This window comes from Mustelus asterias, chromosome 3 (assembly GCF_964213995.1).
Source record: "Mustelus asterias chromosome 3, sMusAst1.hap1.1, whole genome shotgun sequence".
Lineage (NCBI taxonomy): Eukaryota > Metazoa > Chordata > Chondrichthyes > Carcharhiniformes > Triakidae > Mustelus > Mustelus asterias.
The window spans coordinates 143,188,213-143,211,708 of NC_135803.1; the positions used below are offsets into that span (position 1 = coordinate 143,188,213).

The 23,496-nt window shown below is 47.3% G+C and overlaps 1 protein-coding gene across 4 annotated transcripts in view; it reads left to right on the forward strand.

The window, feature by feature from the left end:
• Nucleotides 1–23,496, forward strand: part of plxnb1b (plexin b1b) — a 270,085-nt gene that overhangs the window by 183,281 nt on the left and 63,308 nt on the right. For 3 of the 4 annotated variants that reach the window (XM_078209833.1, XM_078209834.1, XM_078209836.1), the window contains 5 exons: nt 4,194–4,350; nt 8,015–8,123; nt 11,623–11,731; nt 19,208–20,137; nt 21,670–21,798. In XM_078209833.1, coding sequence (XP_078065959.1) covers nt 4,194–4,350; nt 8,015–8,123; nt 11,623–11,731; nt 19,208–20,137; nt 21,670–21,798 — 1,434 coding nt within the window. The remainder of the gene's footprint in view (nt 1–4,193; nt 4,351–8,014; nt 8,124–11,622; nt 11,732–19,207; nt 20,138–21,669; nt 21,799–23,496) is intronic. The other variant, XM_078209837.1, reaches the window with a different exon arrangement.

A 23,496-nucleotide genomic window follows, 5' to 3' on the forward strand; every position in this document is an offset into this window, starting at 1 on the left:
GAGATCAGCCACCTCTCTCTATCCTTGTGTTTCCCAGCCTGTTGTGGGTTACTGTCTGAAACTTACGTCCTTCTCCTTGTGGCTGAATCATAGAAATCATAGAAACCCTACAGTGCAGAAGGAGGCCATTCGGCCCATCGAGTCTGCACCGACCACAATCCCATCCAGGTCCCACCCCCACATCCCTATATATTTACCCACTAATCCCTCTAACCTACGCATCTCAGGACACTAAGGGCAATTTTAGCATGGCCAATCAACCTAACCCACACATCTTTGGACTGTGGGAGGAAACCGGAGCACCCGGAGGAAACCCATGCAGACACGAGGAGAACGTGCAAACTCCACACAGTCAGTGACCCAAGCCGGGAATCGAACCCAGGTCCCTGGAGCTGTGAAGCAGCAGTGCTAACCACTGTGCTACCGTGCCGCCCTATTTAGCATGGCCAATGCACCTAACCAGCACGTCTTTCGGACTGGGGGAGGAATCTGTAGCTGTGTATGAAGAACTGGATGAGACTCTCTATATTTCAATAGAACATAGAACATAGAACATAGAACATTACAGCGCAGAACAGGCCCTTCGGCCCACGATGTTGCACCGACCAGTTAAAAAAAAAACTGTGACCCTCCAACCTAAACCAATTTCTTTTCGTCCATGAACCTATCTACGGATCTCTTAAACGCCCCCAAACTAGGCGCATTTACTACTGATGCTGGCAGGGCATTCCAATCCCTCACCACCCTCTGGGTAAAGAACCTACCCCTGACATCGGTTCTATAACTACCCCCCCTCAATTTAAAGCCATGCCCCCTCGTGCTGGATTTTTCCATCAGAGGAAAAAGGCTATCACTATCCACCCTATCTAAACCTCTAATCATCTTATATGTTTCAATAAGATCCCCTCTTAGCCGCCGCCTTTCCAGCGAAAACAATCCCAAATCCCTCAGCCTCTCCTCATAGGATCTCCCCTCCATACCAGGCAACATCCTGGTAAACCTCCTCTGCACCCTCTCCAAAGCCTCCACATCCTTCCTGTAATGTGGGGACCAGAACTGCACACAGTACTCCAAGTGCGGCCGCACCAGAGTTGTGTACAGTTGCAACATAACGCTACGACTCCTAAATTCAATCCCCCTACCAATAAACGCCAAGACACCATATGCCTTCTTAACAACCTTATCTACTTGATTCCCAACTTTCAGGGATCTATGCACACATACACCTAGATCCCTCTGCTCCTCCACACTATTCAAAGTCCTCCCGTTAGCCCTATACTCAACACATCTGTTATTCCTACCAAAGTGAATTACCTCACACTTCTCCGCATTAAACTCCATCCGCCACCTCTCGGCCCAACTTTGCAACCTGTCTAAGTCTTCCTGCAAACTACGACACCCTTCCTCACTGTCTACCACACCACCGACTTTGGTGTCATCAGCAAATTTGCTAATCCACCCAACTATACCCTCATCCAGATCATTAATAAATATTACAAACAGCAGTGGCCCCAAAACAGATCCCTGAGGTACACCACTTGTAACCGCACTCCATGATGAATATTTACTATCAACCACCACCCTCTGTTTCCTATCCGCTAGCCAATTCCTGATCCAATTTCCTAGATCACCCCCAATCCCATACATCTGCATTTTCTGCAGAAGCCTACCATGGTGAACCTTATCAAACGCCTTACTAAAATCCATATATACCACGTCCACTGCCTTGCCCCCATCCACCTCCTTGGTCACTTTCTCAAAAAACTCAATAAGGTTAGTAAGGCACGACCTACCTGCCACAAAACCATGCTGACTATCACCTATCAATTCATTACTCTCCAAATAACTATAAATCCTATCCCTTATAATTTTTTCCAACATCTTGCCGACAACAGAAGTGAGACTCACCGGTCTATAATTCCCGGGGAAGTCTCTGTTCCCCTTCTTAAACAATGGGACAACATTCGCTAACCTCCAATCTTCTGGTACTATACCAGAGGCCAACGACGACCTGAAGATCAGAGCCAGAGGCTCTGCAATCACTTCTCTTGCCTCCCAGAGAATCCTTGGATAAATCCCATCCGGACCAGGGGATTTATCTATTTTCAGACCCTCCAGAATATCCTGCACATCCTCCTTATCAACTGTAATACTGTCTATTCTACTCCCTTGCAACCCAGTCTACAGCATAAGCAGTTGACAGTGGAGGAGAATCATAGAATCCCTACAGTGCAGAAGGAGGCCATTTGGCCCATCGAGTCTGCACCGACCATAATCTCACCCAGGCCCTATCCGCATAATCCCATGCATTTAGCCTAGCTAGACCCCCTGACACTAAGGGACAATTTAGCATGAAAAATCCACCTAACCTGCACATCTTTGGACTGTGGGAGGAAACCGGAACACCCGGAGGAAACCCACACAGACATGGGGAGAATGGGCAAACTCCACACAGACAGAGAAGTTCAAGTGATTCCGATCATTGCTTTTACACACAGTTTGGTTCCAAAGAGAATCTAATCGAGAGCAGGGGGCAAGCAGAGTTTTTAAATTAATATTTCAGCATCACAGCAAGTTTATTTATTATTTTTCTGCTGCCCTTGTCCTTCTAGATAGTTGTGGCTTTAGAAGGTGCTGCTTAGAGAGTTTCAGTGTAGATGGTACACACTGCTGCCGCTGATCACCAGTGCTGGAGGGAGTGAATGTTTGTGGAAGGGGTACCAATTAAGCGGACTGCATTGTCCTGGATAGTGTTGGGCTTCTTCAATGTTGTTGGAGTTGCACTCATCCAGGCAGGTGGGAAGTTGCATAGTCTAGTCTCCAGCCCCGTAGTCCCTGTGAAAGAGGGTCTCTTGCTTATCGTTGCGTGTGTCCCTGGGTATAGCTCACAAAGAGCAGCGAGTTCTACAACTCTCTCTGTCTCCGGAGTTGCGTGGTAAGGACACTTTGCAGCATTATCTTGTAGCAGCTCCACTTTCATTGCCTCCATCCCCTCCGAGTTGTCATATTCTTAAACGCCAAAGCTCCAATCTCTGGTGACTCATCAAACATTAAGTTGAGAGCGTCCATTAAGACACATGGACAGGCACGCAGAACAACACAGAGATTGGCTTGTAAGTCAGAAATCAAATTGGAAGCGTAGTAACACAGAACTTTGGAAAAAGATGTTTCTGTTTGAGATTTAAGAAAAAACAATGGAGATCGGCAAATGTGTGCCTGATTTAGAGCAGGGTTAACGATTTCGAATCATAGAATCCCTACAGTGCACAAAGAGGCCATTCGGCCCATCATGTCTGCACTGACCACAATCCCACCCAGGTCCTATCCCCGTAACTCCACATATTTACCCCACTAATCTCTCTAACCTACGCATCCCGGGACACTAAGGCCAATGCATCTAACCCGCACATCTTTGGACTGGGGGAGGAAACCAGAGCACCTAGAGGGAACCCACGTTGTGAAAGGAATTACCTGTGTGCTAAAGCTGGGCTCTCCCTCTCTCTCTACCTGTCTCTGCATTGCTGCTGGATAATTTAAAACCATGTTCTCCCAGCCCAATTGTTGGTGCGGATTGGAGCTGGGATAGGGAGAGAAAGAGAAAGCGAGTATTCCATTACACTTCTGACTTGTGGCTTGTGGAGGGTGACGTCTCTGAAGTCAGTTCCTGGAGTCTTCAATGTTCCAAGCCAGTCAGTAAAACACTTTACGGTGGCACGGTAGCACAGTGGTTAGCACTGCTGCCTCACAACTCCAGGGACCTGGGTTCGATTCCCAGCTCGGGTCACTGTCGGTGTGGAGTTTGCCCGTTCTCCCCGTGTCTGCATGGGTTTCCTCCGGGTGCTCCAGTTTCCTCCCACAGTCCAAAGGTGTGCGGGTTAGGTTGATTGGCCATGTTAAATTGTGCCTTAGTGTCCCGGGATGTGTAGGTTAGAGGGATTAGCAGGGTAAATGCTTGGGGTTACGGGGATAGGGCCTGGGGTGGGATTGTTGTCGGTGCAGGCTCGTTGGGCTGAATGGCCTCTTTCTGCACTGTAGGGTTTGTATGATTCTATGTATATTAACCCTGGGGTACTGTGTTGTGCAAATGGCAGCATATTGTAACCTGACAGCACTTCACAATGCTAAAAGTACTTTCTCCTCAACCCCAGGCTGACGTTCTCCTTTATCTCAGTGATTTCCTCTCTCATCACCAGGTATTTGTTCATGTCGCCGACTTACCGATTCTTGCTGAGGATGAGTCTTACACCTGTCGGTTTGCCGATTATTCCAGTCCGGCTGTCGTTACGGAGAGGGGTGTTGCTTGCTGGTCCCCGAAAGTCCAGCAGCTTCCACCAACAATCCCAGGAACAGGTATGTGTCCAGATTGGGACCAGTAAATCCAGTGGACAGAAATCTGCTGAGCTGTCACCAAACTACAGTAGAGCAATGTGCCGAAATTCCGTGTGTTCACGTGAAGTCCCGCAAGCATGATTGCCAGTGATCAGAGTGATCAACACACATTAATTGATGGATATCTGTGTATAGAATGTTACAGTAAGAAGTCTCACAACACCAGGTTAAAGTCCAACAGGTTTATTTGGTAGCAAATACCATAAGCTTTCAGAGCGCTGCTCCTTCGTCAGATGGAGTGGATATCTGCTCTCAAACAGTGCAAACAGACACAGAAATCAAGTTACAGAATACTAATTAGAATGCGAATCTCTACAGACAGCCAGGTCTTAAAGGTACAGACAATGTGGGTGGAGGGAGCATTCAACACAGGTTAAAGAGGTGTGTATTGTCTCCAGACAGAACAGCTAGTGAGATTCTACAAGCCCAGGAGGCAAGCTGTGGGGGTTACTGATAATGTGACATAAATCCAACATCCTGGTTTAGGCCGTCCTCATGTGTGCGGAACTTGGCTATCAGTTTCTGCTCAGCGACTCTGCGCTGTCGTGTGTCGTGAAGGCTGCCTTGGAGAACGCTTACCTGAAGATCCAAGGCTGAATGCCCGTGACTGCTGAAGTGCTCCCCCACAGGAAGAGAACAGTCTTGCCTGGTGATTGTCGAGCGGTGTTCATTCATCTGTTGTCATAGCGTCTGCATGGTTTCCCCAATGTACCATGCCTCGGGACATCCTTTCCTGCAGCGTATCAGGTAGACAACGTTGGCCGAGTTGCAAGAGTAGGTACCGTGTACCTGGTAGATGGTGTTCTCACGTGAGATGATGGCATCCGTGTCGATAATCTGGCACGTCTTGCAGAGGTTGCTGTGGCAGGGTTGTGTGGTGTCGTGGTCACTGTTCTCCTGAAAGCTGGGTAGTTTGCTGCGGACAATGGTCTGTTTGAGGTTGCGTGGTTGTTTGAAGGCAAGAAGTGGGGGTGTGGGGATGGCCTTGGCGAGATGTTTGTCTTCATCAATGACATGTTGAAGGCTCCGGAGGAGATGCCGTAGCTTCTCCACTCCGGGGAAGTACTGGACGACGAAGGGTACTCTGTCCACCGTGTCCCGTGTTTGTCTTCGGAGGAGGTCGGTGCGGTTTTTCGCTGTGGCGCGTCGGAACTGTTGATCGATGAGTCGAGCGCCATATCCTGTTCTTATGAGCGCATCTTTCAGCATCTGGAGGTGTCTATTGCGATCCTCCTCATCTGAGCAGATCCTGTGTATTCGGAGGGCTTGTCCGTAGGGGATGGCTTCTTTTACGTGTTTAGGGTGGAAGCTGGAGAAGTGGAGCATCATGAGGTTATCCGTGGGCTTGCGGTACAGTGAGGTGCTGAGGTGACCGTCCTTAATGGAGATGCGTGTGTCCAAGAATGCAACCGATTCCAGAGAGTAGTCCATGGTGAGTCTGATGGTGGGATGGAACTTGTTGATGTCATCATATAGTTGTTTCAGTGATTGCTCACCATGACTCCAAAGGAAGAAACTGTCATCGATGTATCTAGTGTATAGCATCGGTTGAAGGACCTGTGCGGTGAAGAAGTCGTGTTCGAACCTGTGCATGAAGATGTTGGCATATTGAGGTGCGAATTTTGTCCCCATGGCTGTTCCGTGTGTCTGGATGAAGAACTGGTTGTTGAAGGTGAAGATATTGTGGTCCAGGATGAAGCGGATGAGTTGTAAAATTGCATCTGGAAACTGGCAGTTGACGGCATTGAGTACTGAGGCCGTTGCAGCAATGCCATCATCGTGGGGGTTGCTGGTGTTGAGTGCCGAGACATCCATTGTGACGAGGAGTGCTCCTGGTTCAACTGCTCCATGTGTGTTGAGTTTCTGTAGGAAGTCCGTAGTGTCGCGACAAAAGCTGGGGGTTCTTTGTACAATGGGTTTCAAGATGCCCTTGACATAGCCAGAGAGGTTCTCACACAGGGTTCCATTTCCTGAAACGATGGGACGGCCGGGTGTGTTTGCCTTGTGTATTTTTGGGAGGCAGTAGAGATCTCCAACGCGTGGAGTACGTGGGATGAGAGCACGGAGGGTGTTTTGAAGGTCCAGATCAAAGGTTTTGATCAGAGTGTTGAGTTGACGGGTGTGTTCTTTGGTCAGATCTGTGGGTAACTGTCTGTGGGGGAGCACTTCAGCAGTCACGGGCATTCAGCCTTGGATCTTCAGGTAAGCGTTCTCCAAGGCAGCCTTCACGACACACGACAGCGCAGAGTCGCTGAGCAGAAACTGATAGCCAAGTTCCGCACATATGAGGACGGCCTAAACCGGGATGTTGGATTTATGTCACATTATCAGTAACCCCCACAGCTTGCCTCCTGGGCTTGTAGAATCTCACTAGCTGTTCTGTCTGGAGACAATACACATCTCTTTAACCTGTGTTGAATGCTCCCTCCACCCACATTGTCTGTACCTTTAAGACCTGGCTGTCTGTAGAGATTCGCATTCTAATTAGTATTCTGTAACTTGATTTCTGTGTCTGTGCACTGTTTGAGAGCAGATATCCACTCCATCTGACGAAGGAGCAGTGCTCCGAAAGCTTATGGTATTTGCTACCAAATAAACCTGTTGGACTTTAACCTGGTGTTGTGAGACTTCTTACTGTGCTTACCCCAGTCCAACGCCGGCATCTCCACATTATAGAATGTTACACAGACTTTAAACCTGTGGTTGGTGACACTTTGAGGGAATTCACTTGCGCCCATTACAAGCACAGGTTGGTTGTTAGTTCGGTTAATTGCAAAGAACAGCTTGAAGGCAGATAAGGTGTTGTGAGTAGTAATGGTCTCCCCCGCAGACACTCCCACAGACAGACTGCTTGCAGGAAGGACCTGGCATCCGTGTCCAATGCAGACTCATCCACTAATGGCTGCAGAAAATGAACTTAAGACTGGCGTTTGGACAGAGGACATTCATTCGATTAGATTTCCAGATCATTGGCAAAACATTGTGTCTGATGGTTCAATGATGGTCACTCCTTGCAGGAAAGAAGTAAAGAAGTTGCGTTTATATAGTGCCTCTGACGAAAAGGGCCTCCGACAGCGTGGTCCAGTCAGTGCGATACCATTTGAAGTATAGTCAAGTGCTGTAATACAGGAAATGAAGCAGCCATTTTAGGCACAAACGGCAATGTGACAATGCCCAGATCGTCCGGTTAGTGATTAAACAATAGCCGGGACTCCCCTGCCAAAGTACTGCCATGGGATTTTTACGTCCAGCTTCAGAGGGCAAATGAGGCGAAAAGATGGGTTGCCGCGGACAATGTAGCAATCCCTCAGTCCTGCGCTAGAATGTCAGTGTAACATTTTCTGTACTTAATTATCCGAATCGGGTTTGACCTGAGGTGGTAATGCGACCACTGAGTCAGCAGGACTTGCCTTTGCAAGGCCTGGGTTGGGTGGTCCCTCTCTCTCTCTCTCTCTTTATTAGCCTCCAGGGTATAAAATGTTGCCTCTTGGATGAGCTTGTACTTTTCCTGGATGCTGGCTTCCTGTGGGTGGCAGTTGCGGAGTTGCTTGCCTTTCCCCTTGGTTACCAATGAATGTACCCAGTGTGCGAAAAGCTCTGATCTCTGCTCTGATCTCCCCTACAGATCACGTGACCGTCAGATTACAAATAGCGTTCTTTAACATCACACTGACAACTGAAGAATTCACATTCTATGACTGCAGCGCAGTACAGAAGCTTTCCAGAAATTTTCCGTAAGTGTTTTTCAAACAAAGAAAAAGTCAAGAAGACAAAAGGAAATGCAACACTGATTCCACATTCAATGCTGCAAGTTTGCATCACAGGCCCTGTTGCCATGGCACCATTATAACAAGTGCCACCTTTTCCTTTTCGCGTTCCGTTATTAAATTTTTTTCCAAAAATGTACTTTATTCCTAACAATTGTAAAAGTGCGTTGCATAAGAATTCAAATTTGACGTAAAGTGCTGTACAGATCCATTTCTTTCAACCCAATACATGGGGTGCCTCACTAAACTTGCCAACTACAATGTAGTACATTTGGTGTTAAGCATTCTCTAATGCACACAACATTACTGTGGATGTTACCAGACCACAGCTAACATGATGGAAGAATGGTATAGCAATGAGAGCTGATCCACAATGACTCAGTCCAAACTAAACCCTTTTACGTTCTCACTCACTGTTTAGAGCCTGAGTACATTGATTTTTTAAAATTCCTTTTTTTTCTAAAAGCAGATGCAGAATTCCTACAGTGCAGAAGAAGTCCATTCGGCCCATCGAACCTGCACCGATGACAATCCCACCCAAGCCCCATCCCCGTAACCCGCTCATCCCCTTGACAATAGGGGCAATTTAGCATGGCCAATCCACCTAACTCCCACGTCTTTGGACTGTGGGAGGAAACTCGAGCACCCGTAGGAAACCCATGCAGTCACGGGGAGAACGTGCAAACCCCGCACAGACAGAGACCCCAAGCCGGAATTGAACCCGGGTCCCTGGCGCTGTGAGGCAGCAGTGTTCACCACTCTGCCACCATGCCACCCATAAGAGTCATGGAATTTTACAAAACTAGAGGAAGTTTTGTTTTGTCTTGGGTCAGAGAATTTACCATTTAGTCCCATCACCTTCTACTGCACCCTTTCAAACTTACTTGCATAGAAATGCTGGAAATCTGAAACCAAAAGAAAAACGTGCAGCAAGTCTGCCAGCACCGAAAAGAGAAAGATGGACTTCGATGCTTCGAATATGCATTGTTCATAGAATCCATAGAATCATAGAATCCCTACAGTACAGAAGACCATTAGGCCCATCAAGTTTGCACCAACAACAATCCCACCCAGGCCCTATCCCCGTAATCCCATGTATTTACCTCACTAATCCCCCTGACACTAAGGGGCAATGTATCATGGCCAATCCACCTAACCTGCAGATCTTTGGAGTGTGGGAGGAAATCGGAGCACCCGGAAGAAACCCACGCAGACACGGGGAGAATGTACAAACTCCACAGAGTCACCTAAGGCTGAAACTGAACCCGGGTCCCTGGTGCTGTGAGGCAGCAGTGCTAACCACTGTGCCACCGTGCTGCCCCTTTTCCCAGCAACTGATTTCAGCATTTTGTACACTCCAATGATGCAGTCTTCGAGATGGGCAAAGTGTTAAACTCTGAACTCACAAAGCATACTTAGCTTTCTGTTGAAACATTTCCTGCATCTAACACAGCCAAGCAGAAAATAAAAAGTCTTCCAGAGTCAGACTATGGATCGCAGTATTTGCTGAAAACAATTTGGAACCCCCCGGTCGGTCGTGTCACCCTAGTTGCATTCACACACCCAGTTTCAATGTTGCAGCTTCTGTACAAAATGCAGCTTTGTACCATCATTATAATCCGAACAAGATGATATAATGTGTCACCGATAAACCTGTCAGTAGCTGTCTTGTCTGTTATTGGGGGGATGTATGGGATGGATTTCCACTGCTTTTACTTCGGAACATTACTGTGAAAGAAATTCACAGATCTGTTTCTGTTATTTAGTTGGACCATCTCAATTCCTAGAGTTGGAGGAAAATATTTACACTGGCGTAGAATCCATACCAAATTCGCCTGAACCATTCAGTTGAATGGTCACATCTTATCTTCAAACCTAACTCACTCCCTGCTGATGCCTTTGTTAGCGTCCACAGTTGTGGCGGCACGGTGGCACAGTGGTTAGCACTGCTGCCTCACCGCGCCAGGGACCGGGGTTCGATTCCCGGCTTGGGTCACTGTCTGTGTGGAGTTTGCACGTTCTCCCCGTGTCTGCGTGGGTTTCCTCCGGGTGCTCCGGTTTCCTCCCACATTCTTAAAGACATTAGGTGCATCGACCCAAACAGATGCCGAAATGTGGCAACTAGGGGAATTTCACAGTAACTTCATTGCAGTGTTAATGTCAGCTTTACTTGTGACTAATAAATTAGCTTTAATTTTGTCTTTTCCTGTGCACTCCTAGCCGGTTGCCCATGTTCTACCCTCTGTAAACTTGGTGCCATCCAAAATTTTGTTGTCCATGTCTTTATTTGCACCAGGCATGTTACCCTGTTCTCACTGCACCTATCTTAACATCCAGTTAAACCTCTCTTGATTTTAAAATTCTCCTCCTCCTTTTCAAAGCGCTCCATGGCCTCTTCATGTCATTTCCATCAACCCCATATCCCTTCGAGATATCTATACTTCTCTAATTCCAGCCTATTGAACATCCCTGATTAATCACCCCACTCTTGATGTGCAGGTTAGGTGGATTGACCATGCTAAATTGCGCTGCAGTGTCCCAGGATGTGTGGGTTAGGAGGATTAGTGGAGTAAATATGTGGGGTTACGGGGATAGGGCCTGGGTGGGATTGCTGTCAGTGCAGACTTGATGGGCCGAATGGCCTCCTTCTGCACTGTAAGGATTCTAAAGTTTATTTATTAGTGTCGCAAGCAGGCTTACATTAACACTGCAATTAAGCCACACTCTGGTGCCTGTTCGGGTACACTGAGGGAGAATTTAGCATGACCAATGCACCTGACCAGTGCGTATTTTGGACTGTGGGAGGAAACTGGAGCACCCGGAGGAAACCTACGCAGACACAGGGAGAACGTGCAGACTCTGCACAGACAGTGACCCAAGCCGGGAATTGAACCTAGGTCCCTGGTGCTGTGAGGTAGCCGTGCTAACCACTGTGCTACCGTGCCGCCCTCTGATTGAGGGCCATGATTTTGAGACTGCCTTAGCTTGAAGCTCTGGGGTTCCCTCCCTAAACCTCTCTTCCTTTCTTTAAGACATTCCATAAAACCCATCACGTTGACCAAGCTTTTGCTCATCTGAATCACATGTCTTGGTGTCAAATTTTGTTTAATAATGTCCTTGTGGAGCACTGTGGGATGATTCACTGTGACAGGTGCCACATAAATGCAGTTCAGTTATTGAGTAAATTGCTGTACATTTCCAGCAACTTCCGTTTTCTGAATCTGTGAGGAGAAGTCAGAGAAAGGTACGTGCCAAGAAACTTTGTAATGATGCCTTCATCGCCAAGGGTCTGCTGAGAATTTGCTATTGATTTCCAAACAGTCAGAAGTTTTTGAAATGTTCTTATTCTTTATCCACCTCTTCCACACAACTTGATTGCAAGTCCTGTGATTGGTGCCTGGTTTCTGTGAGGATTACTCCATCGGCACTGACTCTGCTTGTGTTTCTCTCCCTGCTGTCTCTCCAGGTGCCGTGGCTGTGTGAACAGTCAGTGGGGTTGCAATTGGTGCGTGCTCCAGCACCACTGCACTCACAACACTACCTGTGAGGATGAGATGATCATTTTTAATGAGAATGTAAGTGCGGGGATGGGAGGGACTGATGTGGGCAGAACGTTGCCAGAGTGGGGTTTGCCCTGGGAAGGGAAAGCAATGTTTAACCAACTTACTGGAGGTCTTTGAGGAAGTCACATGTGCTGTGGATAAAGGGGAACCAGTGGATGTACTGTACTTAGATTTCCAGAAGGCATTTGATAAAGTGCCATGTCCACATTAATGTGGGTAACATATTGGCATGGATTGGCTGGCTAACAGGAAGCATAAATGGGTCTTTTTCACGTTGGCAAGTGGTGTGCAGTTACTGGGGTTCAGTGCTGGGGCCTCAACTTTTTACAATCTATATAAATGACTTGGACGTCGAGATTGAAGGTATTGTTGCCAAATTTGCTGCTGACACAAAGATGGGAAAGAAAGTAAGTTGCGGAAAAGACATAAGGAGGCTTCAAAAAGATATTAGATAGCTCAAGCGAGCGGGCAAAGATCTGGCAAATGGAGTATAATATAGGAAAATGTGAAATTGTCTATCTTGGCAGCAAGAATGAAAAAGAAGCATATTATCTAAATGGTTGGAGGTTGAGGAGTGACCTGATAGAAGTCCACAAGATTGAGGGGCATGGACAGAGTGGATAGTTAGAAGCTTTTTCCCAGGGTGGAAGAGTCAATTACGAGGGGGCATTGGTTTAAGGTGCGAGGGGCAAGGTTTAAAGGAGATGTACGAGGCAAGTTTTTTACACAGCGGGTGGTGGGTGCCTGGAACCCGCTGCCGGGGTAGGCAGTGGACGCAGATACGATAGTGACTTGTAAGGGGCATCTGGACAAATGCATGAATAGGATGTGTATAGAGGGATATGGTGCCGGAAGGGTAGGGGGCTTTACTTTAGTCGGGCAGCATGGTCGGTGCAGGCTTGGAGGGCCGAAAGGCCAGTTCCTGTGCTGTAATTTTCTTTGTTCTTTGGTGAGAGATTGCAGAGCTCTGAGGTGCAGAGGGAATCACAAAAGCCTGGTATAGAAGTGCAGCAAATCATTAGGAAAGCTGATAGAATGTTATCATTTATTGCAAGGGGAATTGAATATAAAAGTAGGGAGGTTAATGCTTCAGTTGTACAGAGCACTAATGGGATCTGAAGTACTGTGAACAGTGTAGGCCGCCTTATTTAAGGAAGGATGTAAATGCATCGGAAGCAGTTCAGGGCAGGTTTACCAGACTAATACCTGGAAAGGGTGGGTTGTCTTACGAAGAAAGATTGGACAGGCTGGGCTTATATGCGCTGGAGTTTAGAAGAGTAAGAGGTGACTTGATTGAAACATATAAGATCCTAAAGGGTCTTTACAGGGTTGACGTGGAGAGGATGTTTTCTCCTGTGGGAGAATCTAGAAATAGGGGTCACTGTTTAAAAATAAGGAGTCACCTATTTTAAAAAGGAGATGAGGCAGAAGTTATTTACTCTCAGGGTGGTGAGTCTTTGGAACTCTCGTGCTGAAAAGGTGCTGGTGGAAGCAGAGTCTTTGAATATTATTGAGGCAGAGAGATTCTTGGTAAGCAAGGAGGTGATAGGTTATAGGAAGTAAGTGGGATGCAGACATGAGGTTACTATCAAATCAGCCATGATCTGATTATACAGTGGAGCAGGCCGAAGGCCCATACCTGCTCTTGGTCCATATCTCCAAACACTGTTCAGACTGGTTGATGCAGTGAGTCACTGAGCTGTTAGAGAGCAGGAAGGTGGCAGGCTTCATCCCGAGTCAATGCTCAGCTCACTCAGCTCAGCCGGGGTAATGGTAGATCTCTGCATTTGGGCTCAGTCTTCACTGGCTAGAGAGAGAAAAATCACTTGGGTACTCAATCATTCTGATTAACCCCCACTAGAAATCTGTTCACCCGCTTGGTGAGAACAGGATTACACTCGTCTGCAATGACCAGTGTCAGTGGAATAGTCTGTTAATGCTCACTGTAAGGGGAGGCAATGGCCTAGTGGTATTATCGCTAGACTATTAATCAAGAACTCAGCTAATGTTCTGCGGACTCAGGTTCGAATCCCGCCATGGCGGATGGTGACTTCAATAAAAATATCTGGAATTAAGAATCTACTGATGACCATAGAATCATTGTCGATTGTCAGGAAAAACCCATCTGGGTCACTAATATCCTTTAGGGATAGAAATCTGCCATCCTTACCTGGTCTGGTCTACATGTGGCTCCAGCACCACCGCCATAGTTGACTCTCAACTGCCCCCCGAAATGGCCGAGCAGACCAAGGGCAACTAGGGATGGGCAATAAATGCTGGCCAGCCCATGTCCCATGAATGAGTAAAAAAATATACCTTGATGGTTACTTGAGGTAATTTACACTAATCTCATATGTGATGGGGAAGAGAGGCTTGTGAGTCACGTACAGCAAGGGAGAGATGGCAATTGTCTCCTGTGGTTTGGTTTATTTGTTTTGTATCTTCAGAACACACTTCCTCCCCTTTGGGAATGGTGGGGAAGTGTTGGAAGGATTAGCAGGCTGATTAGCAACCTGTTTGAACCATGTCATGAACGCTGGTGGGACTTGAATCTGGAACTATTGGCTCAGAGGCAGGGTGCTACCCAATGGGCCAGAAAACCATCCCCTCCTCGTGTTCCATTCTGAGCATCACGCCACAGGGAAGATGTATTAACTTGCATAGATTTACCAGAATGATACCAGGGTCAAAAAGGGTTAAGCCAAGAGGACTAGGCCTTTTTTAAAAAAAGTTTAGGCTGTTCTCATTGAGGTATTTAAGATGATCAAAGGATTTGATAGGGCAGATGCAGGGAAAAGATTTCTTCCAGTAGAAGCGGCCTAAACATGGAGGAATAACTTTCAAAGTAGACCTTTGAGGGGTGAAGTCAGAAAGCTCTTCTCATTCCAGGGATGGTACAAATTCCAAACCCTCAATCGCTGCTGAAGCTGGAATCGATGAAAATTTAAATTGAAAATTAAAAAATTAGGATCGATAGATTGCAGTTGGGCAAGGTTATTAAGATACAGGCCGAGATTTTACAGTTCTGCCTGTCACGGGAATCGGAGCAGACGAGGGACGGACAATGGAAAGGTCCGTTGATCTCGGGTGGGATTTTATGGTTTCGGGACGCGCGAGGCCGTAACATCCCGCCCACAGATCGGCTGTGATCGAACTGAATGACAGAACAGGCTTGAAGGGCCGCATGACTGCCTCCAATGCCTTAGTTTGCAGGCATGATGTGGAGATGCCGGCATTGGACTGGGATAGGCACAGTAAGAAGTCTCACAACACCAGGTTAAAGTCCAACAGGTTTATTTGGAATCACGAGCTTTTGGAGCACTGCTCCTTCATCAGGTGACTTGCCTGATGAAGGGGCAGCGCTCCGAAAACTCGTGATTCAAAATAAACCTGTTGGACTTTAATCTGGTGTTGTGAGACTTCTTAGTTTGCAGGAACCGGGTTTTGTAAATCAAAATTTAGTTTCAAATCTCAAGGGGAGAACATTTTGGGAACTATTCGCAGACCTGCTCAAATGATAGAAACCTGTTGGTGCATCTCAGTGATTACATCTGACTGAGTAATTGGAGCTGGAAGGCCCAGAGGCCTGCTGATTAGCAGCTCTCCGGTTATCCCCGTGCTGTGCACTGCGCACATTAACAGGTGCCTCTTGTTTAAGGTAGCGCCCACATTACACGGTCGGTGTCAGCTTTGATGCCTGATTGCAGGATGCCAGTTGGTGCTTCTGGGTGGTCGCACCGACTGACCTGGCAATGTGGGAGCTCATCCATCAACCAGTCAGGACCAAAGGTTAATTAGCAGTTGTGCAAACGATGTGTTTCCTGATATCCATCGAACAGGATGCTGGCTGGAGCTAATTGTATAAAGTAGCAACGGGAAACAGTGCTGGAGCTTGTAACTGTAACTGTCTTCAAAGTGCCTGTCCCATCCTTTCAGGGCCTGAAAATGCTCTCCGTGTTGCTGGCTTTGTAAACAGTCCACAGTGATGTACTTGCTGCATATTGATGCCATTATAATTCTGTCGTACTGTGTGGAACATCAGAGTTACATTAGCAGCATAGATGTCTGCTTGAGCTGTTTTGATCACGCAGCTTAATGCTTAAACAACCCATAGGTCAGCAGTTTCACCTTTTTAGGTTCTTTTTATTATTTTGTGGAACATGGATGTCGCTGGCTGGCCAGCATTTATTGCCCATCCCTAGTTGTCCTTGGGCAGCTGAGAGTCAACCACATTGCTGTGGCTCTGGTGTCACGTGTAGGCCAGACCAGGTAAGGACGGCAGATTTCCTTCCCTGAAGGACATTACCGAACCAGATGAGTTTTTCCAACAATCGACAATGGTTTCATGGTCACCAGTAGATTCTTAATTCCAAATATATTTTTTATTGAATTCAAATTCCACCATCTGCTGTGGCGGGATTCGAACCCGGGTCCCCAGAACATTACGATCATCAGCCATGATCGTGATGAATGATGGCTCGAAGGGTCAGATGGCCTCCTCCTGCTCCTATCTTCTACGTTTCTATTTGCTGAGTTTCTGGATTAATAATCTAGTGATAATACCACAAGGCCATCACCTCCTCTTAAAGAACAACAAAGAACAAAGAACAGTACAGCCCAGGAAACAGGCCCTTTGGCCCTCCTAGTCTGTGCCGCTCATTGGTCCAACTAGACCATTCATTTGTATCCCTGCATTCCCAGACTGCTCATGTGACTATCCAGGTAAGTCTTAAACGATGTCAGCGTGTCTGCCTCCACCACCCTACTTGGCAGCGCATTCCAGGCCCCCACCACTCTCTGTGTAAAAAACGTCCCTCTGATATCTGAGTTATACCTCGCCCCTCTCACCTTGAGCCCGTGACCCCTCGTGATCGTCACCTCCGACCTGGGAAAAAGCTTCCCACTGTTCACCCTATCTATACCCTTCATAATTTTGTACACCTCTATTAGGTCTCCCCTCATTCTCCGTCTTTCCAGGAAGAACAAGCCCAGTGTACCCAATCTCTCCTCATAGCTAAGACCCTCCATACCAGGCAATATCCTGGTAAACCTTCTCTGCACTCTCTCTAAAGCCTCCACGTCCTTCTGGTAGTGTGACGACCAGAACTGGACGCAGTACTCCAAATGTCGGCTAACCAGTGTTCTACACAGCTGCAACATCAGACTCCAACTTTTATACTCTATACCCCGTCCTATAAAGGCAAACATACCATTTGCCTTCTTCACCACCTTCTCCACCTGTGCTGCCACCTTCAAGGATTTGTAGACTTGCACACCTAGGTCCCTCTGTGTTTCTATACTCTTGATGGCTCTGCCATTTATTGTATAACTCCCCCCTACATTAGTTCTTCCAAAATGCACCACTTCGCATTTATCTGGATTAAATTCCATCTGCCATTTCTCCGCCCAATTTTCCAGCCTATCTATATCCTGCTGTATTGTCCGACAATGTTCATCGCTATCCGCAAGTCCAGCCATCTTCGTGTCATCCGCAAACTTGCTGATAACACCAGTTACACCTTCTTCCAAATCATTTATATATATATCACAAATAGCAGAGGTCCCAGTACAGAGCCCTGCGGAACACCACTGGTCACAGACCTCCAGCCGGAAAAAGACCCTTCGACTGTTACCCTCTGTCTCCTGTGGCCAAGCCAGTTTTCTACCCATCTAGCCACCTCTCCATGTATCCCATGAGCCTTAACCTTCTTAACCAACCTGCCATGAGGGACTTTGTCAAATGCCTTACTGAAATCCATATAGACGACATCCACGGCCCTTCCTTCGTCAACCGTTTTTGTCACTTCCTCAAAAAACTCCACCAAAGCTTAAAGGAGGATCTAGAAAGACCTTTGGCTTTCGAACATGGTCAGTGGGCACTGTGACCCTGCCAGAGCGTGGAAGCATATTTAAAGAGCCCCATGCCTCGCTGTGCTGGGAAACATTTCACTTTTTGTTTGTGAGAATGCAACATGATAATGTGATTTAGAGAACAGTACGCAGCCACACTTGAACAAAAATGATGTGCAAATCTACGCATAGTTTATCTTGACGATCATATCACAAGAATAAAATAGCTGTGAGGCAAGGAAGTTATATTAAGTATTAAATACATAAGTATATTAAGAAGGCCAGATTGGGAATGATGGTGTGAATAGTTTGCCAAGGGATTAGGGTACACTGCAAAGGGCAAGATTTTTGGGAAATTCTTGTGTTTCACACAAGATGGTATAACCTTTCCTCTGAGTTATTTTAACAGTTGTAAGTTTGTGCCTGATCACTTCATGCAGGCAACTCTTTCCTGCTGTACTCACTATCTCCAAAACACAAATCAAATCACTTTCTCGGGTGAACTGCTCTTATGTTAATTGTGTCTGATCTCACGTTTATGAGCTACTCTCTGTATTAAAGGAGCTGTACGGCGTAACTAAACCCACTGAAATCCAGTTCCTCGATGTCCAGTCATTCTCCGAATACCGTCTGCTTAAAGATTAATGGGCGGGATTTTCCGTCTGCGCTTGCCCCAAAACCCCACCTGAAGCCAACGGACCTTTGCATGGTTGCCACCACCAACGCCCCCCCGCCCCCCGGCCCGCTATGATTCCTGTGGCAGACGGGATGGGAAAATTCCTCCCAACATGTTCCCAGAAATCCTTAAGGAAGGAACTGTTACAAAGCACTGCTGGGAAACAACGGGAAAGATGCTCAGCTGTCCTGACACTATCAAGTATCATACCAGTCACATATATAACAATACCTTTCTAAATAAAATATACCTTTTCAAATCATCATTCATAAGGTTGCTGGAAGAAGATGGCTGATTCTGCCGGAAAATGCTGACGCTAAACATTTTAGCCACTCCTACAATATCATGGGCGACACGGTAGCACAGTGGTTAGCACTGCTGCGTCACAGCTCCAGGGACCTGGGTTCGATTCCCGGCCTTGGTCACTGTCTGTGTGGAGTTTGCACATTCTCCTCGTGTCTGTGTGGGTTTTCTCCAGGTGCTCCGGTTTCCTCCCCCAGTCCAAAGATGTGCGGGTTAGGTTGATTGGCCATGCTAAAATTGCCCCTTAGTGTCCTGAGATGCGTAGTTAGAGGGATTAGTGGGTAAATATGTAGGGATATGGGGGTAGGGCCTGGGTGGGATTGTGGTCGGTGCAGACTCGATGGGCCAAATGGCCTCTTTCTGCACTGTAGGGTTTCTATGTTTCTTTGTTTCAAAAAAATTGCCTTTGTTAGGCCTAAATTGAAGCCTACAGCTCCATTAATGAGGGACTGCAAAGAACAGCTTTGCTGCAGTAATTTAGTGTGATTTAAAAAGAATATGTTTCTGTTTTTAAATTGATTCCAAAATCAAAAATAATGAATTATTTTCTGTCTCTTGCTGTCCCTCTCCCCTTTGTCTGTGTGTCTCCCTCCATTCCTTTTATTTTTCCATCCTTTCTATCTTTCCTGATTGATTTATTGGCGATCGTTCCCTGGCAGTTTGTCCTACCCTATGTGGCTCCTCCCACACGTCCAACAAAACCGCTCCGCGTCGACACCACTGTGCTCCCGACCACCCTCCGCCCCACCACCGCTGCCCCGACAACCAGAGCTACAACCATCCCTACCACCCTGTCCAGTACAAAGGCCACCCAAACGACCAGAACCACAGCACCTACGACACTGCCAACTGCCGCGCCCACCACCACAGTGGCGTCGACCAATGCTACAGCCGCTCCGACTGCCCAACCAACCACTGTGCCCACCACGCCGGCTCCAACCACTGTGCCCACCACCGTGGAAACCACAGCCATGCCAACCACACAGTTAACCACAGCCAGCCCGCCCATGGCCACAACTACCACAGCCGAGGCGAGCACCACCGCCGCGGTGACCACGGTACAGGCAGCACCCACCACCACCCCTATTGGGGACGCCTTCACCACAGGTGCGCCAACATCACCACCCACTACATTTGCAGCTCCATCTTACACGAGCCCCCAGACAACAGTTGTCCCTCCCACCTCTCCGACCCCCGATGCCGCCACTACCACCACACTGGCGCCTCCTCTGAACAGCACAGACCGAGACGCCATTCCTGCCGCCACAACCATTCCCCCTGCGGCTCCCACGGAGCCCCCTTCCACTCGGCTGGCAGTGCCCACTGACCCCAGACCTGATGACCCTGCCAGCTGGGCGCCGCCTGCCCCACCCTCTGATTGGCCTGTGAAGGAGGTTGGTGAGTGGGAGGAGCCAGATTCTTGGGTAGACCCTGCGCAGATTGAGAACGACACAGCAGTCCTTTCAGCCGCTGCTGTGCTGCTGTCGGGTGACGGAGATGTTGAGAACCCTTCTCCTGCTTTTCTCCACCTGCTTGCCACTGAAGTCGACTACCATGTTGAGCCTGGTTCTCCATCCTTCTCTGTACAGGTGAGATTAACTTTGTTTCTTAGTGGCCAACCGTTTGAGTTGACTAGGTAAGCAATGTCCATGGTTAGACTTTGCATTGCCCGCTGGGTAGCTTTATTTCTACCTAAAGATCGCGGAGGTGTTACTCTCTTTCCTCTACTAAAAAGCCTTATTTTCTCCATGTTGTCATAATAACTAAAGCGGCACAGTGGTTAGCATTGCTGCCTCACAGCGCCAGGGACCCGGGTTCGATTCCTGGCTTGGGTCACTGTGTGTGTGGAGTTTGCACATTCTCCCCGTGTCTGCGTGGGTTTCCTCCGGGTGCTCCGGTTTCCTCCCACAGTCCAAAGATGTGCTGGTTAGGTGGATTAGCCATGCTAAATTGCCCTTTAGTGTCCGCAGATGTGTAGGTTGGGGGATTAGTGGGGTAAATACAAGGGCTTACAAGGATATGGCCTGGATGGGATTGTTGTTGGAGGATCGGTGCAGATTCAATGGGCCGAATGGCCTCCTTCTGCACTGTAGAGATTCGATAATTCCTGAAGTTAGGTGGATTGGCCATGGTAAATTGCCCCTTAGTGTTTCAAGATGTGTAGGTTAGGGGGATTAGCAGAGTAAATGCTTGGGGTTACGGGGATAGGGCCTGGTAAGGTGTTCTGTTGGAGAGTTGGTGTCAGCTCAATGGCGGCTTCCTGCACTGAAGGGATTCTATGAATTAAGCCTTGTGACATCATGAATAGTTGTAATTCCCTTCAATGTAAATGTTTTAAAGTAAAACATTTTTGAATAAAATGTTGCGGGATTGATGGGCTCGAGTCAGGGGAGTGGCAACAACAAGGTGCTGGACAATGTGTTTGTTCTAATGCGTGTTTTGTTTGCCAGTGCAAGGATCAGTTCATCATCAGAATCGAACTGAAATGCTGCCCACTTCAGGATCGAACTGCTAAACCCTGTGAACAATTATCACAACATGACTGCTGCCTCACAGAGCCAGGGACCCGAGTTCGATTCCCAGCTTGGGTCACTGTCTGGGTGGAGTCTGCACATTCTCCCCGTGTCTGCGTGGGTCTCCTCCGGGTGCTCTGGTTTCGTCCCACAGTCTAAAAGACGTGCTGGTTAGGTCCATTGGCCATGCTAAATTCTCCCTCAGTGTACCCGAACAGGTGCCGGAGTGTGGCGACTAGGGGATTTTCACAGTAACTTCACTGCAGTGTAAGCCTACTTGTGACACTAATCAATAAGCTTAAACTTTAAATATGTTGCCAGCAAATTCTCTCCACCGCCTCTAATTGTTTGCAAAGTATTTTTTAAAATGCCAATAAATTGATCATTCTTTTGTTTAGTAGCATCTTGCTTGCGCCGACAGTAGGAAAAGCGTGAGGTGTAATATTAACCAGGAATGTTCCACGTTGATCATTTTCCAACACTAGAAATATTTTGAGGTTGATTTTTATTTGAGAGGTTGGCACTGGAATGGCATGTCGTAGCTTTGCTGGTTTGCTCTTATTTGCTTCTGCCCAGTGAACCTCTCTGTGTGTATGGTCTTTGTGCAGAGCCACGAAGCGATGAATAAGGGTCCCGCGGCTTGCCCCTGTGTCAACTCTGTCCAAGGCTTGACCCTTCTGCCGGTCAACACGGAACGCAAGATAACACTGGCAGGGCAAAACCTCCATTTCTTTCAGGTCAGTGTGTCTGGGATTACACTGGGGAAAGTGAAATGCGGATCGGAAATACGCTGCAGGTATCCCTGTCTCTGAAGAGAAGACACGGGGGGTAATGTTTTGGGTGGAGCCATTTTAATCAGAATTGGAATGGGAAGTTGATGAGCTTTCATAGGTCAGTCATGTGGATACACCAAGAAACTTCAAATGGATTTTAATATCCCAATGTGCAAAGATCAAATTCAATGACCCAAGTTTTATCTGGGATTAAAGGATTTAAGAGCAGAAATGGCAGAAGCTGGCAACAAGATGCACGATTCCCGGAATTAGAATCAAGAGATAACCAACATGAAAGGCCCGTAATTCTACAAGAACAGACAAAACTTTAATCACTCTGTATTGACACAAATGGATCGATGCACACATATCTGCTACCACTTCGGGTTCCCAAATTGTTAAAAAGATTAAGGAATACACAAACTCCCAAGGCACGAATGCTCCCAGTCTATCTGGTTTTCACCACGGCTGACATTTTGTTCAATTTGGTTTCGGACTATTTACCTATTATTCAACCTTCCCTTTGTTTTAGGTATAATTATAAATTCATCATACCCAGTTTTTCAGAAATGGTCTCGACTCCGAATCATAGCCCATCTTTTTCTCTTCTGGGACACCCCGTCCTCACAAACCCAACATTTTCTATTGGGACTTCTTGCTCTTCTTTGGATTATTGGGATACTGCAGGATGGAAGTTTCATGAATTTTAAGAAGGATTTCTGCCTTGTGAAGTGGCTTTTTGCTGGGCAACCAAACAACTATAGGTTTAAGATGAAAGGTTTAAAGGAGATGTACGAGGCAAGTTTTTTATACAGAGAGTGAAGGGTGCCTGGAACTTGCTGCCAGGGGAGGTAGTGGAAGCAGATACAATAGTGATTTTTAAGGGGCGTCTTGACAAATTCATGAATAGGATGGGAATAGAGGGATTATGGTCCCCGGAAGGGTAGGGGGTTTTAGTTCAGACAGGCAGCCTGGTCGGTGCAGGCTTGGAGGGCCGAAGGGTCTGTTCCTGTGCTGTAATTTTCGTTGTTCGAATCAGCGATATTTGCAATCTGCAGAACGCAGTGCTAGAAACTGCGGAGGAGCAGTGACCAGGACAGTGACTGGTATTTCCCTTGAGTTTCCATCAGAATGTTACAAGAATTAGGAGAAAGGCAAGAAAGTTACTTCTTGCTGCTGGTTTCTCACAGTGAAGAGGCGGTGCTGGCGGGGGAAGAGGAGGGGGTTGAGGCAAAGTGAGCAACAGTTTTGAATTGATTTGATTTATTATTGTCTCATGTATTGGGATCCAGTGAAAAGTATTGTTTCTTGCGAACTATACAGACAAAGCATACCATTCATAGAGTACATAGGGGAGAAGATGGCACAGTGGTTAACACTACCGGACTGTACCCCGAATGCTCCGGTTTCCTCCCACAGTCCAAAGATGTGCGGGTTAGGTTGATTGGCCATGCTAAATTACCCCTCAGTGTCAGGGGGACTAGCTAGGGTAAATGCATGGGGTTGTGGGGATTGGGCCTGGGTGGGATTGTGGTCGGTGCAGACTCGATGGGCTGAATGGTCTCCTTCTGTGTTGTAGGATTCCATGATTCTATGAAGGAAAAGAGAGGGTACAGAATATAGTGTTACAGTCATAGTTAGGATGTAGAGCAAGATCAGCTT